Genomic DNA, 18886 nt, shown 5'->3' with positions numbered 1-18886 from the left:
TAGTAGAGCACATCAGTGAAAGTTTGACGAAAATTGGACAATCGATGCAAAAGTTATGAATTTTTTAAATTTTTGTGTTGGAGCCGCTGGGTGAGGAGACTACTACAGCTTGTAATGTCATATGCGTACAACCGTATAAAGAAAATGTAAAGAAAATTCAACATATTTTCACTTTTTTCGCATAATAAAAGAGCACTTGACTTGCCGCTTTCTAAAGGCAGGGGGAATAATATTACCCATAACATATGTCGGTAGCGAGTCAAGGGAATGTGTACTTTTTTCAAAAGATGATTTTTTGTGAAATTCTCTTTATATTGTCCTTATATTGTTGTACGCATGTGACATTACACACTGCAGTAGTCTTCTCATCCAGCGGTTACTGCACAAAAACTTCAAAAATTCATAACTTTTGAACGGATTGTCTGATTTTCCTCAAACTTTCAATGATGTGTTCTACTAATATTGCTACATTCTCTCAATCCTTGTGTTTATGAAGGTGAACTTGTCCTTTAAAGAGTTTACCCTGCTACAATAATCTACGTTAAACACAGCATCTTTTGCTACTGCTGAATTCTAGTACTCGACAGAGAACGAAAATCACATACCTAACTTACGGTGTGTAGAAACATCATGTTTAACATGATATGAAATTGTGAAAGAACAGAATACAAGATAAGTAACCGCATAAATCTCATCTTACTCGCTTTCTTTAGACATCGAAAAGCTTGTTACGATTATATCGAGAAATTTTACGATCATATTATCGACAACACAATGACTCACATTAACACGTAACAACTTGTCTCTTTTTCATAAAGTATCAAAATGAATAGACTAATCAAACGAAGCACGAAGTTTGCAATGTATTTTGAATACAAAGACAGCGAAAGTGACACCACCCGCACGTCGGATGCCTTCCCCGCTACTCCTCGGCGGTCTGGGTGTGGAGGAGTGTGTGCTCGCACCTCCAGTCAAAGTACTGCTGCCAGGCTGGGTGAATGAGTCTGTGTCAAAATGTGAAGAGGATATCGGTACTGTAATGTCACTGATTTGGGGGATGGTGTTACGGATGAAGGGGGATCGAGTCATATCGAATTTGACTTTGTATACATACAAAAATAAATGTAGATTCTCAGCTTTGTGAAGCAACAACTTTCTAAGATGACGGTGATAAAATCCTTGGTTTCAGGTGTTTTTTCCCCCATTTTTTACTTCATACACGATTGTATTTGTCACTCTATTCATCTGTCTGTAAATTCCCGTTGTCCGATATGCATCGATTAAAGGATGTTCCCGTTTCTATAAATTGTTTAATTTACATTCGGTTTACTTCACTTTGGCTATGTTTGGCCTATGTGGCGAGTGCTTAAATTGGTCAACTCGGGTATGCGTCATGGCTCTATGGTAAGCAATTGTTGAATCCACTCTAGGACATTGTAAAATAGAATATCAAAGGAAAGACAATAAACATGGCAGGTCTTACTATGTTTTTCTCATCATGCACAGCATATTTTTTTATTTGAAAACTTACACATGCGAATATTTAAACAGAATGAACTGAATTTTACAATTGAAGTAAAGTTTATTGCTTGACAGGCTGGTATTACACCATTCAGACCGAACATACTGCAGCCCTTCAGAAAACGATACACACACCGACACACAGATAAAGATCTGAGCTACCTATTATGGCGAATTCGGTATAGGTGCGCATTAAGTCTTACCGATCAAGTTTGTTGAAGACTCTGGGTACCAGGGAGCGCACGGTTCCCGCCGCGTACTGAATCAGCTCTTCCGACAACGGTCTGTCAGCCCACATGTGTGGGTTGTTCTCCAGGGTCTCTGTCAGTCCTTTCCCGACGTCGGACTGGGCCTTCTCTCCGAGGAGCTCACATAGAGCGGCCATCTCAATCCGGGGCCTCTCCTCTGTCTGCTCGCTGGGGAGTAGGTTACACTGGTACAGCAAAGTATCGTAAGCCAGCTATGAGCGTCATGACAGGAAAGAAACAGAGTATGCAGAGTCACAATCATTAATAGGCAAACATCAAGCATCAAAATGTTGAACGTACAGTGGCCATCTTCATTCAGTAAATCTGCGTTTAAACCATGTTTCCGGCAACCACGGCAGCCCCGTTTAAACAACGCGGTGAGACGGGATAGGCAAACGCGACATGCCGTGATTGCCTTGGATGCCGAGTCAGATATTTAGACTGTCAAAAAAAATTGCCACGGCAGTCCCGGAGCTAATGGGGAATTTCATATGCAGTGATAAAACGGGGTGAACGCAACGAAACGGGCGGCACGTAATAGGCCGTAACAAAACTTGGGGGCTGTGCGTAGCCGGACGCGACTGAAAACATTGATAGTCTAGCCTGACCAGACGCCGTGAGAATAGCGTCTGATAGCTATATGTTCAAGGGGGCGAGAACTGGAATGAACAAAACTAGAATGCGAAGGGGGGAAAACAGGAGAATGTCTCATCTACCCACGGCGCACTACGTTTCAGGCAAATGGGGCTGCCGTGGCTGCCGGGAACATGGTGTAAACGCAACTTCAGGCCTTGCTATTTCCGCTCTATGGATTTACCCTTTAAACAACGGCATGACTTATTTTCAGCATACAAATCAAATTACCTTCTTTATGTGGAGTCTTAACATGGTACAATAATGTACTGGCCTTTCTATTGCTCTTCCTGAGAGCCCAATGCGTAGTTCTTCTGTACGCAAAGAAGAAAATGTAATGATGTCTCTGCTTTCATGATTTGGAGACAAACGAAACATTCAGGGCTGCCGACATTCACAAATCAAAATCAGGCAGACACAAGACAGACGCTTGCGTGTTGCTTGCAGTAAAATATAGCTCCTTATAAAGTCAATGACGCTTTGATACCGTCTGGTCAGGATGTAAAGAAATATTTGATTTTTTTAGGAAGTCTCCTGCAGCATCAGGAAAACTTGACGGCTCTGATCTGTCGCTTGACATCCATGTCCTATCCCAAGTATCCCAAGTGAGGACAACGTGAAATCCTTAATATTGCTTCAGTGAAATTACTTCAGTAAAATTTGAACTTGGCCATTGTTGTTCTGGAAATATTATGACGTGATTTATACACATGACTTACGCATCTTTGAAATCAGTATTTGTTAGTCAATACAAGTGGAGATAAAGCATGGCAAAGGACGTAAATAAGGCTTACGCAGTCTTCAGAGAAAAATCCCCAATTACACTTGAACACATATTAACGCATACATCTGCAAACTTTCAGATACGTAAATATGTGTTCAAGTCGGATTCTAGGTCAACTACCAGACAAAACTACACTGCATAAGATATCAATGGCGTCTTCTGTAATTGACCCCAGGAAGTCAGGGGAAGATACATGATAATGAAGACCCCTTTCTCACCGATGTATCGAAGACGTTACGTAGCTTGACTCCGAACTGGCGATGCAGGTTAGCGGCGGGAATTCGGCAGTCATGCATCACCTGTGGATATGAAAGACATCAAGAGGAGATGAATCGGAATGAAGGACTGTTCTGGTAGAATCAATCATCTTATCAGTGAGATATCAAAAGGCTCAATTCGGTTGGAAAGCGGCTAGCGCAAAATGAGCACTGCAGCGGATGGGGCTTCATGATTTTAAAATGAATTGAAAACGTACTTTACCGCCAGCATCTCACCAGAGACATAAATGAATCGCATGAATAGAGCCCTGTTTAACAGATCTCACCCAGACAATGTCGGGACAACGTCCGGATAACAAAATTCCTCGCCTCGGACAATAAGACCGCAGAAGAGAGCGAGGGGTACCGTTTTAAAATAGACACACACCGAAAACCCTCCCCGGGTAGGTTTCCACGACAACCTGATATACCCGTTCATGCGCGAAGGGGGTGTGGTTGCAATCCACGTACATCCGCGAGCGGTGTGTCACTTCTATTTGGACTATTGCGCATGCGTGTTGAGTGTATTAAAGGACTTCTAGCGTTAATGTCCGTATAGTTATGTTCAACGTATGTTATGTTCAACATATGTTATCTTTGAATTTATTTTTTTTTTTTTAGGAAACAGCAAGAATCACTTTTCTTCAACGACATGACCAAAACCAAACGTAAAGTTGCGTAGCAAGTTACTTCAGCTGACAAGCGAACTCCTGTGTCCTCTACTAACAAGCTTCTGTAGAAATGATAGATTGTGAGATAGATGGTGAGGCGAAAGACCCACCTTCATGACGATATCCGCCTCGAGCAGCTCTTTAAGACGCCCTTCTTTCATCAGTGACGACTTGCCCGGACACTCACTGACGTCAAACAGCCAAATCTCGCCCTCTAGCGTCGAGAGTTGGACCAGTGTCACCGATGTCTGTCCGTCTGAAGAGTCAACGATAATTATCATTATTCAGCAGCGGACGTGCAACGTCACAAATACAACTCACATACGGGTGGTGCGTGCATGCATGTGCGGCTACAAATCTCACGGGTATGTTGTTAAAGGACTGACATGTGACATAACAATTTCTTTGTTGCCAACATGGAAACAATAATACAATTAATATAAAACATGGTGAACAGCGTGGCATGTTATGATCTTTGCTTTCCACGAGTCCAAGTCACCATCGACTATGAACTTCACAAGGACAATGAAATATTCTTATTACAGCCTATATCACACTCTGAAGGAAGTCTCTAGGCCCTTCAAGAATGAAAGTACAACGTTACAGCTAAGAAAGAGAAAAGGAGCATGTGATGAAAAAAACAAACAGTTGATACACTAAGATATAGAGAGGTATCTAGGTGTATTTCACTGGAAAGATAACTGCTTTTGCCATTGATATTAACAGGAGAGTGTTCCATAATTCTGATGCTGCCAAAGCCTGTTTTTCCGAGAAGAAAAAGAAATGAAGTGACGGATGGCGGTTGAAATAAGAGGGACTTGCACTTGGTTCTTGGAGACATTATTTTGGGGCAAAATCTTGTAAGCATGAGAAGGTTAAAAAAAGTCTTGAAGTTAACCCGGTATAGCATTGCACTTACATCCCAGTATTAACTTTATCCGGAATAGAATTGTACTTAATCTCACAGCATAACATGGGCTTGGATAACATCTGATATTTTTGATAATATTAATTCGGGCTTTTTTAATTGTGTGGATCATCGATAATCTTTCTTGTGCCTGTCCGTCTTTTGGCTGAATTGATAGGTGAGTGAATGAACGAATGAATGAATGAATGAATGAATGAATGAATGAATGAATGAATGAATGAATGAATGAATAAATAAATAAATAAATAAATACATAAATAAATCAACCAACCAACCAATCAATCAATCAATCGATCAACCAATCACTCACTCACTCACTCATTCACTCACTCACTCACTCACTCAATCAATCAAGCAACCAATCGATCAATCAGTCAGTCAATCAATCAATCAATCAATCAATCAACCAATCAATCAATCAACGTGTCAGTGGCTGAATAAAACACGAAACTTCGGATCACATGGCGGATTGTTGGTGTACCTTTCGGAGAACCTTTGCAGTCCAGACTGATAACCATCATGCCGGTCTTGGCCGCGTCTTTCAGCAATGTGTCCACTACCACCGCACATTTGGCCGCCTCGCTCACCACGGGGATGCGGGTCGTGGTCGTCGCCTTGCCCGGCGTCAGGGTGACATCCAACTCGACGAGGGAGTCGTCGAGGTCACTCGCCTCGCTCCTACTGTCGCTCTTCCGTCCACCACCGCGTCGTTTGTAGATGACTAGGGCCCGACGACGGATCTCCTTCTGGATGGCGAGCTCGGTGAAGCCGGGATGTAGGAAGATGTTGGTCGACCATTCTTCCTTTGATGCGAAATACAATCATCCAGGGTCATTATTATGAGGTAATGAATATCCACAGTCAATTCCAGGAATTATATCATTAAAAGGATATATTTTGCTTAGCATGTAAATAATCATTCTGTATCACAAAATAACAAGATGAGCACTCCACGCAATCTTGAGAACAACTTATAAGATATGATTTGTTACAAATCATAAATTATAATAATTTATTTCTAGCCACAAAGACATAATTACTGTCTAAGTAACTTTCGTTTTCAGCTTTTATAATGATATTCATCTTCATTGGCAAGAGTTTAGATGTACTCCAACTAAGACTGAACAGAATAATGCATATCAATCTAGGATCAGTTCTGTCTAGAAATCGTGGTTAGGATCAGGGTAAGGACGGCGCTTGGGGTTAGGATTGGAAAGGCCCAGTCTGACTCTTAAGCGTTGGTAGAGTTATTTTGAGATGAAAATTAAGGTAGTTTCAGACACTTGCAGCTAATTTCTTGAGTCGGTATAATCACATTTGTTATAGTATCTAGCGGTAATATGTCCGAGTTTCAGGACTATTCAATTCCAAGCCCGAGCTCATGTCTACAGTTTTGTGTTATGTAATACATTAATGGTCATACTTTTCTCTACAAATTTATATGTGTTTGGACAGGATTTATTCATTAGCGAATAATCCATACGATGGAGAAATTGTCACTGACCGTGTAAAGCTGGCAAACGACTTTAATGCTCTCTTTTGTCGTATAGGGAGCATGAATAACAACTTGCCCCCAATTGATGTGAATAAGATGTGTACACTAGCAGCCGTAGATTCAAGGTTCACTTTTGATGAGATAACAACAAATTTTGTACAGAAAGAACTGGATAAAATCAATTGTAAGAAGAGTATAGGACTTGATGATATTCACCCAAGACTTCTCAAATGTGGATCTCATTTTCTAGCAAAACCTTTGGCTCTTTTGTTTAACTGTTCATTACAAACTAGTGACGTACCCAATGATTTTAAACGTGCGAAAATCATTCCTATTCCAAAGTCCAAAAACTCAACTGAGATGTCAAATTTCAGACCTATATCAATTCTGCCCATCGTTTCAAAAATCCTTGAAAAAGCTGTTCATAAGCAATACTTATATGATTATTTACACAGGCAACACCTGTTATCTGAGAGACAAGCTGGATTTCGTCCAGGACATTCTACAACTACCTGTCTGACAGAAATTTGCGACTCCATTTTGGACTGTTTAGACAAAGGGTTAATCACCGGCGCTGTATTTCTAGATCTTAAAAAAGCATTCGATATAATACCGCATGAAGGTCTGCTAGAAAAACTACCGTATTATGGTGTTCAGGGCAACGAACTTACGTGGTTTGCCTCATATGTAAAAAAAAACAACAACAATGTGTGTCATTCAGAGGTGTAATGAGTGGGCTCCTTCCAATGTTATCCGGTGTACCTCAAGGCTCTATCCTTGGGCCGCTTCTTTTTTTGTGTATATATCAACGACATATGTAGATTGCAATTTCATGATAAGACGTGAATTTCTCTGTATGCCGATGACATAGCCATTTTCAACTCTTCTAAAGGATGTTCGTACAATTCAGGCCTCGCTGCAAAAAGATTTAAACACCCTTTCTTCCTGGTTTCAGAACAACGGAATGAGGGTTAATGGTGAAAAAACAAAAGTTATGATATTTGCTTCGAAAAGGAAAAGAAATGGTTTAGATATGACTTTAAAATTTGATGGTCAGTATCTGGATATTGTCAATGATATCAAATATCTTGGAGTAATTATCACAGACAGTCTAGATTGGTCACTTCACAATGAACGTATCATAAAAAAGACGGCCTGCACATTAGCTTGTATTCGGCGCATTCGGTCTTGTATTACCATGAAAATGGCTGCGCAACTATACTTCTCACTGGTATTGCCAAACATCGACTACTGTTGTACTGTTTGGGGCACATGCACCAAGACTAACTTTGTTGGTCAAATTACAAAGGGTACAAAACAAAGCTGCCCGACTCGTAATGCAGGCAGACTATTATTCCCCCGTTCACAACTTGTTGAACAGATTGAGGTGGCAAAGTGTACAAGAACGCATTGAGTATCAGTACTGCGTAGCTGTATATAAAGTCTTGAACGGATTAGCCCCATCATACTTATGTCCTATGGCTACAAGGCGTCAAGTAACGTACGAAACTCGATATATGCCTTATCTTGCCCATTGTTCATCCCCATGCCTAAAACAGAATACAAAAAACGTACATTTTCCTTCTTCGTCTGCTCTCTTTTCAACAATCTTCCCAGTTTTATTCAATCGTCAAACTGCCTCGAAAGGTTTAAAAGACAAATTCGATCAGCAAATTAATATAAACTCAGCTTTTTGATATGTTAAAATGATGAGCAATAAGAGTTTATACATATTAGTATGCATTTGTTTCTGTATCATTATGTTTCTCAATGCTCATTGTTTTTAGTACATTATGAGATTATGATTTTTGATCTTGCCTTTGGTACTATTTTTATATGCGCTACATTTTTTTATCCTTGAATCTATATCTGTGTATGATAACGCATCTCTATCTTCTCACATTTTTCTTTTACCTTTCATATGTTTGTTTCGCCTACTTTTTTCTTCTCTTTTCTTTTTGTTTGCGTTACACTGTGTAAACCTACCTGCAATATTTCAATATACTGAACCAAGTGTGAAAGTGTACTTTTTACCCGTTGCCATATCACTTTTTGGCCATTATTTTTGTACATTCTGGTAACATAATTTATTTTGTTTTTGCATATGGTAATCTCCTGCTGTTTTTACTTTTAGTTTGTTAATTTTGTATCTTTTTAACTTATGTAGACATCACATCTTGCTTGTTTCTATGTGTTCGTTTGCTTTCTTTTTTGTTGCTGTTGTATTATGTGATTTTTACTCGCAATATGTACTATTTGTAACAGGGCTCACTTGAAAAGCAGGCCCTTGGGCCCTGAACGTGACTACCCTGTTCTTTTTTTTAAATAAAACTGAATAAATAAATAAATAAAATACGTAAAAAGTGATATCCTCAAGTTAAGACTGAAACAAGCCAGCATTCTTTGGATTTGCTACACAGAAGTGTGGTTTGGAGCTTAGTGGTGAAACTGGGACTCTCCAGTGTTAGAGGAACGTTTTCCTTGGTTGTTTTTTTTCCCCCGACAGGTCCGTCAGCTGACAGTCGGTGGGGCGCTGTGGATATAAGACTCCCGACTCCCAATCGGAAGACCCCGAGTTCGATTCCCGCCCAGTGCTTACGTCCTTGGACAAAATGCTTTTAACCACCACGTCTATCTCGACTTAGGGGTATAAATGCAGGGGCGGATCCAGGAATTCCGTAACGAGGGGGCGCCTTTACAAAATTAAAGGGGGGAGGCGCACGCGCCCCTCCCCCATTCTTTTGAATTTCTTTTGTTTTAACAAAAAATGGAGGCGCGCGCCCGGTGCGCCCCCCCCACCCCCCCCCCCCCCCTATCCGCCACTGTAAATGGGTACCTGGCAACCCGAGGACAATAGTAATAGCAGGGCTCTTTGGTAGAGCAACAACGAAGAGGCTACCCTGAATAAAGAGGACCTGATCATTGACTAAAATGAAAAACATTTTGGATAGCGTATGTCTTGTTCTGTGTTGTTGTTTGTTTTTCAGCGATGACATAAAGTGCATCCCGGCAAGAGTTCCATGTACCCCTGGCTGCTATGCGGTATGTATAAGTAACATTATTACATTCAGGTGGTTTCAGGATTAGGATTAGAGTTTACCCAGTTTGGCATTAGGGTTTTTTTTATAGGTTAGGGATAGAGTTGGGTAACGATGATCTCGGTGTCTACAGTAATGCTGACTTCAGAAGCTCATACAATGTATGTATGAATAGAAGGGGTACATAATGACGGAACTCTCTCCTGCATCCCTATTACACATATTTTATTACTAGGAATCAAGTTTGCATGCACCTGTTGCCATGTCGGGCAAGCTTGCCTCTGGCAAATCTTGAGAGGAACAACTAACACGTATTGGCAGTATGCAGAAAATTGGTAATCAACCAGGTAAATAGGTATAGCACTGCTGTAACAAAGGCGACACCCATCCCAAGGGGCGGATCCAGGAATTCCGTAAAGAGGGGGCGCCTTTACAAAATTAAGGGAGGGGGGGGGGTAAGCACCCCTCCCCATTTTTTCTTTTTATTTCTTTTGTTGTAACCAAAAATAGAGGGGGGCGCGCCCGGTGCGCTCCCCCCCCCCCCCCCGACACACACACACACACACACACACACACACACACACACACACAAAACCACATACCACAAAAATTACGCGAATGAAACGATCTGGCTTGTGAAGACATTGTGTACTGTTGTTTACTGTGTGTGAAAGCAGAGCTTAACACTGAATAGAATATTGTGAAAGTGGCTAATAAAAATCCAAGAAATCTGTGACTGCGCGTGACGATTTTCTTCTTGTGAACTGAAACAAGGACGTCGTTCTTCGCCTAATAGCGAAGAAAGTTATGACTCGGTTGACCTCTTTCCATGGTACATTCAGAGATGAAACATAGATCAATATTTTCACGAAGAAGATACATGTACTTACATGGCACATTTTCCTTTTCCGGGGGGGGGGGGACAAAAAAAAACAATTGTCGGTATAAATTTGCAGACAAATCAAAAGCGTTTGATGGCCTGCTCCCGAACAAAAAGTGATATAATCTAGTCTGTTAATAAAGGGCTGAGAGTAATTAGGGGAGAATTATGTCATGTGTTTCCTACCTTTCCCCATCTCATGGTAAAGAAGAGTGGGATTGTCATGAAGAAACGTCGGAATCTCTGTAGCAGGGTCTTGCTCTCGCTGTGAAGTACCCGCAGCTCGTCTTTACTAAACACCTTCTTTAGTTTGCCAAGGAGCTCCTCTACATCTTGCCGAGTTTCCTTCGCTTCCGCGAAAATCTTCCAGATTACCTCCACAACTCTACCAGTCATCTCCGGCTTGACTAGTGGCTTCGATCGGGTGAAGGGAATCTGCATGTTCTTCTTTCCCGCGAAGTACGCCGCTGGATTGGAGAACGTGGTTGCATTTTCCGCGGGCTCTCCGTTAGCCAGCATGATGTTAACCACGTTCCAAGGCGAGCTGCTGCGTTGGAATCGCCGGGGAGATTGCCTCATCGGAGTCAGATCCACATGCACGCTCGCACCCCGGCGAAAGACGTCTCGCATGTCGTAGACCCCTACGCCAAGTATCCGCCGAATTATGGCGATGTCTAGGCGAGCCTCGTCGTTGTCGAGACCCAAGAGGCGAACTCGAGCGCAAGTCTTCTTGATTCGGAACATACGACCACGAACCTTAGTTTCCGTCGGCTGCATTTTCTTGTTCACTTGCTGTGAGGCCATAGTGCACGACTGGAAAAGTCTGACATCAAACACGGAGCTTAGAGTTTGCTGTCCGCCTCTTGGTTTCTCATCTCCAATTTGAGGGATGTAACCTTCATACCCCGTCGCACATTTACGTGTCAGACGCTCTGCCCTCCACTCGCGCGGTCATTGCACGCCTGCATAGCGTTAGCAAAGGAATTTCTCCTAAAATTGTTGTTGCACCTTCGTGGAATTCCTCCTCTTCTCGGAAAGAATGGATTCAGGCTTCTGCATGTAAGTGGCTCGAATTTACCGCGGATTTCATCCGCAGGTGAATGTGACGCCGTTTTTGTCTAATTTCCCGCCCTCATGTTCTGTGAATGCGCAATGCCTCGAACCTTTTCAAGGGATGTGATTGTCGGGTTTTCTACTTTCCTATATGGGCCACGACACAGTTATTAGGCTAGATTTTGTGACCTCATTATAGTGTATGACAAACTTGTCAAAGCTGTGACGGGTGTGGTATGGAGTGGTCACTGTGACGTCATGTGATCACCACCGGGTATAAGACAGTTCGTAATTAGCTCATATTGTGTATATTGGTACCAATGACGTTTTTTTATCAGTTGGTTAGGCGCTTCACGTGTTCTGAAGGCAGCATTTAATGCATGAGCTTGCCCGACGTGACAGTTTAATAGTATGCAATTGATGTTCAACAAAGAATAGATTTGTGCAGAGCAGATGATCTGAATGAGCTGTCAACAGGGTGTGTAACAACTTATAGAAACATAATAGTGTTTTCCCCTAAATATATTTCGATTTTTTTTTCATCAATACATTCCAAATACGAGGAATATCGTATACTCTTTGGTGAATGTGCTGGAAAGCACTATTGATAAGGATCACATGAATAATCATCACACCACTGATGCTTATCTCAGTGAATTTACAAACCAGCATGCCTGTTGGAGCAAATTACTTTTTTCTGCTCATGCGCAAAGACGAATTACGAACTGGTCTATTGGTCATCCACTTGCCAAGACTAGAAGCTCAGTTTCATTTTGTCAGTATACATTGTGCTGAATATTGCACTTTAAGGGGAAATCCCGTCCAAATATGTTATCTGATAAGAGAGAGTAAAATATTACGAGTCCAACGGTAAAATCCCAATTGAAATCGGTTGAAAAGTATGAAAGTTGAGACATTTTGAAGTTTCACTAATTTTTCAGGGAACAGTTCTTGAACGGTCGATATGAATATGCAAATGGCAAAGTGAGCATGTCATGCCCCTTCACATCTTACCATATATTTTGCGAATAAAAGTTTGATACAAGGTATTTCAAGTTTAATTTCATTCAAACGCAATTGTGCCCGAGGCTAAAATCCTGGTATATCTAACAGATCACTTTTCTGAAGTCATTCAACCAGGAATACCATCATGCTTCAGACTCCAATGACAGAAACATTGAATTTTCGTTATTTTTCTGCACACGGTCAATGGAAAGTTGTGAGGTTATGACATGGGTAAGCTCACTCATTTGCATATCCATATCCACTGTACAAGAACTGTTAGAAAAGCTTCAGAATGTCACAACTTCCTTATTTTTCGTCCGATTTCAGTCAAATTTGTACTGTTATACTCGTAAGAGTTTACTCTTTTTATCAGAATAACTTATGTTTGGACTGGATTGCCCTTTTAACATTTTTTTTTTGTTTGTGGATTAGTTTCCCCCACACAAACACGAGGCTTCAGGAAGTGGTAATAGATTGGTGAAATTGGACATGATTACGCTGTCTTGAGATGTATGAGTACTCAACAATTTCTAATGTTATTGTATAGTAGAATGCTGTACGGAAAATGGTAGAGTTTTTTTCTTCTTCTTTTCTTGGCTTGGAAACAGTGGTGGACTTGTGGCTCTTTCAGATGAAGAGGGTACAAACAAGAGATAAATTTGTCGCAGTACTCGCCAGTAGAACGTCGATAGAACATGTGCACATTCTATCAGTGCTTCACTTACTTTTCCGCTTTCATTGAATTTACAGGTGGTAACCTATCTGAAGGGAAAACTTAATCCACCTTTATTTTTCCTCGGTATGACTTTATGTGTTTTTGCATTGTTATAGTGAAGAATGAGAGTGCCTTGCTCGTATACGAATGGAATATTTACTTTCAGCGAAACTTTTATAACAATATTCATAATAAGTGTGAAAAGATAAAAAGTAATATATACGTATACTGATAGTATGATAATGATGATGTTGATGATAAAAATAATTATAATGATATTATTAATATCACTATTATCACTCTCATATTATTATTATTATTGTTATTACTATAATTATTATTATTATTATAAACATCATTAATGATATTTAGAAATTGGTCCATTTCCTCACTCTGATCACATATTTAATGTTATGCTTCCATCATTACCATTGGTGATTTCATTTACAGTTAAGATAAACATATTCAAGAGCACTCTTTTGATCGTCAACCCCATCAACCCCATCATCATCATCGTCGTCGTCGTCGTCATTTTGTCTCCGCCGTGTTAATGCTGCATCGCAGTAGTTCGCAAATGTCAAAGCCACTGCTTGCAAAAAGTTTTTTTTTCAAGATGTAATTACGTACTACATCAATATTACATAACCACATCAATGTACACTTTATTGCATTAAGGAACCTTATACCCCGAACACGTGACATTGTAGATGTTTCCGTTCTCCAGGTACATTCAATTCAATTCAATTCAATTTATTTTCATATTTCTCAATGGAAAATTGCATCAAGTATAACAAAATAGAACTTGGATGTTCAACAAAATATAACTGACATAGAACATGGCTGTCAATTTATCAAAATTTGAATCGAAGTGAAAATGTCAGAGGAATATGATTGGACCAACTTTAAAGCAAGCTTGTCAAACGTAGGCCCCAGCAGAAATAGAGTGTGAACAAAAAGGTACGGAGCACGAATGCAACTTTAGACCAAACTTGAGATAAAAATGACAAATAACACTCCGGGTTATGTAGCAAATACTTCTCAAATACAATTTTAGATATCATAGAGGAAAAAACCACAAAGTGCTGAAAAATGAATGGTTATTATGATAGCAATATTGAAAGTAGTGTTATATTTCAGTTGATACATTCATAAAACTATACATTAGGGTCCTAAGAAGGTGCAGGGGAAAAAACTAGAAATTGAAACCAACGATTCAAGCGTGATCTATCAGTCATTTGCAATAAGGCGAACAAAACAACGCCAGCTTTAAGTTGCCGCGTTCCCGAAACCTTTGTAGTAGAATGAACCGGGTTCGTGACTCCGTGTACCTTTAAATTCCATCGAATGCAGGTGCACTTAAAGTGACTTATACATGAAAAAAGATACAAAAATGAAACAAATGTAGGTGATTACATGAATTTCGAAAGGAGTGTATAACAAGCAACATTGTATGATTAAGAAAAAAAGAACCAGATTGTTAACAGTCGTAAGGGTAACGTGGCATCAAAGTTGTCCAGCAGACTAGCTGATCGTTCTGCAAGTAAACTGACAGGGAATCCCATTATAACGAGATCGGATACAACGAGATTCCGCTTATAACGAGAGAAATCGTCTGGTCCCAAATAAGTTTTCGTGTTGGCCTCTGGAGATTCGAAGTTCCGGTTATTGCGAGATAATTTTCGGGCCTAAAAACAAAGAAGAACAAAGACGATTTTGTGCGGGTATAACGACAATTATTCTTAAACCGAACTAAACAAAAAAAAATAAATAAACTAAAAAAACGGACAAAATCGCGCACTATTTTAAAACCAGAAAAGGTCCATTCTTCGTGTAATTGTCTGAATTATATCATTGCGTGCATACAAAGACCAAGGAGGTTGTGACTCCATTCTCTAGAAACTCCTTGCAGAGACTAACATCTGTCATCCAGTGCCAAACAGAACGCAATCAAGGAGCACGCGCCGCAAGTTCATGAAGTCTCTTTCCGAGGGCTGTGATGAAACAGCATCGGAATATTTAGAAGCTATGGAAGCTATATCATGGCTGTGCTAAAATAGGCCTAAATGTTATCATATACACTACAATTCGAATTAATCAGATTAATTAGCATGCGGATAACAAAAGGAAGGTAACATCTACGACATGATTATATAATTTGTCAAATCTAAAACACTCGATTGCCAGTGTCTAGAAAAAAAAAATGTATATAATGTTATACTAGCATATTATGATTGTAATCATCGAAAATGCGAGAATGCTCTCGCATTTTTCCAGTCGCACTTCCTGTTTTTCTGTTTATCAACATGACGTCTCATAATTATTATTCAATGCATGTAACCTAATTTTAACAGAGCATGTTTATGTAAGGTGTAGGCCTACTTTCCACAGGTGATCGGATACAACGAGAATCCGGATATAACGAGAAAAATCACCCGGAAACGACGATCTCGTTATAACGGGATTCCCCTATACAAGTATTACATAACAGGTGTAACAGACGTGTGCCTATTTTTTGTATCTAGAAAGCACATATAACTCTGTGTTTAACCATTTATTTCTCATCAACCCGTCTTTTTTTTTTCTCTCGTCTGACTTCGAATCCGCAGAGAGTTAAACTGTACTGCGCCCGATCGAAAGCAAATCCATCGACAGGTTACAGCTCCATGAGGGCGTCCTTGCACTTGGCATCGAAATAGTCCCGCCAAAACGGACTGATCATTCTGCAAGTAAAACAAGTAAAACCGATAACAGGTAAGATAGGTAAAATGGAGTAACCCAGTATTCCAACAGACTTTAACTTATCCTTTTCAAAGTTCTTTGTCGGAAATATTTGATATAGGACCATAAAAATTATCATTATTACTTAATTTCACAAATTTAAAATTAACGAATCGAGTGACATGATGAAAAATCGTGCATCATTTTATTTTGACGCCAGTAGTCTGACCGTTTTCTTCTCTATCGTTCATTCGCCTTCTACTGCCTGAAAGAGAGTGCAGTGCCGGATGCATCTGTACTCTCCCATTACATTTTACATTTTAATAAAGTGTGTGTGTGTTTGCGCATTTGGAAAGAATACAATGACATTGCCCCTTCGGTCACTGATATTGTTTCCACATGTTCAAAAGTTCTCTCCCCCATTCTTTCCATTGCTTGAGAATTCCTACAGATAATTATTGAGAGAACTTGAGAATTGAGAATATACTTTAGAACTAACCCACCCAGGGCCTGATACACGTGAGGTATGAGACTAGGTGGATCCGCAGCAGCGTAATTCTTCATGTCAGCCGTCAGAGGGCGCTGTGCCCAAAACTGCCTGTCGATCGCCATCCCCTCAATGATGGCATCATCTTTGAAGGGTGTGTCCTCCCCGAGAAAGCTACACAGCGCCTTCAGACCAACCCGAAAGGGTTTCCCAGTCTTATTACACTGCTCCATGATCGTCGCGAAGGCAATCTGTTGAGATCGAGATAAATGAAGTGTGGATGTAGGCCTATGCATGTATTAAGCCAAAAATATTTTCCGTTAAAGGCTCCCTGTAATGTATGTTGACCTCTATTGACACGATTATTGTGGTCTGTACATAACTGAATCACAAATTACTTCATGAAAATATACATCATAATTTTTTTAAATATTTTTTCTAATTCTTTTTGCACCCTGTTAAGCCCTACCTCTTGTAAAAACCTCCATATCAGATTTATTCTTATTTCAGCAGTGACCTCCTCCTGTAGAACATTCATCTACAGAAATCAACTCTTTGTATGGCTATATAGCAAAATGTCCGATGGTCTGTCTTACCGCTGTGTCAAAAACTCCAGCCATCTTGATGCCGAAGTTAGCTCTGAGAGCTGCCGAGTCTCTGCGACAGTCGTGAATGACCTTTGATTGGGAGGATTGAAGGACGATAGTAATTAGATGATTCATGTCTTCCACACTAGGCACTACCGAAACAACATTTATATTTCACATCATTTTAATTAGTAAACTGAAAAACAGAAAACATAATAAACAATTCAAAAACAACTCTTAAACAAGCACTACATTTGATGGAAGATACAATGTAATGATATTAAAATCACATAGACTGAAAATACGAGGGATTTTAATCAGCTTACATGGAAACAATCACACCGCTAGATTGTATTCAGCATATCCTTCTGTTTTTCCTCCCGAACAAGATACTCAACAGTATAAGTATCTTATTAATGAACAAAGCATATTCACCTGTCAGTGTGTAACACTGCTCTTCCCTACCCCACCCTAAATATCACCGCTTGGTTCTTCCACATAATTTGTGAGTACGCCTCTGGCACCCTAAGTGTGCATCCCCGACAGAGCCGTATATAAGGGCCTGCATTCCCGCTACGCTTCTTCTATGGCTAACGTACTAGCTGTGTATAGCAGATTCGCCGGGGAGGCAGGGTGGGTGAGCTAGTATGCTTTGTTAGATACTCACTGCTGAGTATCTTGATTCATTTAACTGCAGCATACACACCTGTCAGTGTGTATCACTGCTTCAGGGGGTGTTTCATCAACGCTTGTCAGTCGGCGCTGACCAATTTCAGCAAAATCCTTGGTTTTGATTGGCTGAGATGCTCTGGTCACTGACTGTTACTATGGTGATTCAAGGTGTCAGCGCCGACAAACGTTGATGAAACACCACCCAGATTACAACATGAGTGCTGAGCGGCGAATAACACACAATTCAGTATATGAACATTATGATTTTATAGGCTACTCTATGAGCAAGGACATTTTATTCGCGGTTGATTAATCCCAGGAATGTCACAAGAACTCATAACATGCGAACTCTTAATCATTGAGGTTCAAGATACCTGCTTACAGTATACAAGTAACTTGAGCGATGCCTCAGAAGCAACATATATTGCATGACACATGACAGCGGCTTCTGATGCCAAGTAATTTAGTTAAGGGCAATATGGCGACAAGCAAGGACTCCCCGTGAAAATATTGTGCCTCGAGTAATGACATCTTTAAGGTAGAAGGATGTGAAAGTACTGGAATTTCTTCCAATTCCACTCCTTGGAAAAGTGTCCAGGAGTCAGCGATACCTCTTGTATCAAGTGCTCGGATGGATTGGGGGCGCTGTGGCATGGTGTATAAGACTCCCGACTCCCGACCGGATGACGCGAGTTCGAATCCCGCCCAGTGCTACGTCCTTGGACAAGATGTTTTTACCCACTAATATATCCCTCTCGACCCAGGTGTATAAATGGGTACCTGGCAACGCTAGGGTAATAATAATGGCAGAACCCTCTGGTAGAGCAGTGGCAACACTGAAGAGGCTACCCTGGGTAAATAAGACTTTATCATTATTATTATTATTATTATTATTGTTCTGAGAGAATAACCTACGGTCCCCCCCCCCCCCCCCCGATTAGATAGCCTGCACTACCCAGCATCAGATAGTATCTGCCAAGGCTAGACCGAGAGGGGCAGTAGAGGGTAACTTAGGTCAATGTTACCCACGAGCAACAACAACTAATTCACTTTACCGGTGATAACAACGAGACGTATTTTGTCTCTCAACGAAAACTGATGTGGAAACACAGTGTAAAGCACTCTACCCACCTAGATGATGTAAGGATCCTCTAGCAGCTGTTTTAGTTTCCCCGATTTCAGAAGGTTGTGGTT

The 18886-nt window shown here is 40.5% G+C and overlaps 1 protein-coding gene across 1 annotated transcript; it reads right to left on the bottom strand.

The window, feature by feature from the left end:
- Window positions 1-922: 922 nt before the first annotated feature.
- LOC139724038 (uncharacterized) lies at window positions 923-11259 on the bottom strand. The gene is made up of 6 exons (XM_071635236.1): window positions 10642-11259; window positions 5524-5845; window positions 4225-4370; window positions 3405-3485; window positions 1725-1981; window positions 923-1004 (listed from the first exon to the last, which is right to left on the bottom strand). The coding sequence occupies exons 1-6, from the start codon at window positions 11257-11259 to the stop codon at window positions 923-925; spliced, it is 1506 nt and encodes a 501-aa protein (XP_071491337.1).
- Between the last annotated feature and the right edge of the window lie 7627 nt (window positions 11260-18886).

This window comes from Diadema antillarum, unplaced genomic scaffold, assembly GCF_040938485.1.
Source record: "Diadema antillarum isolate AM-2024a unplaced genomic scaffold, OU_Dant_1.0 scf00000205, whole genome shotgun sequence".
In the NCBI taxonomy this organism is placed as follows: Eukaryota; Metazoa; Echinodermata; class Echinoidea; order Diadematoida; family Diadematidae; genus Diadema; species Diadema antillarum.
This window is presented reverse-complemented; position numbering and strand designations above follow the sequence as displayed.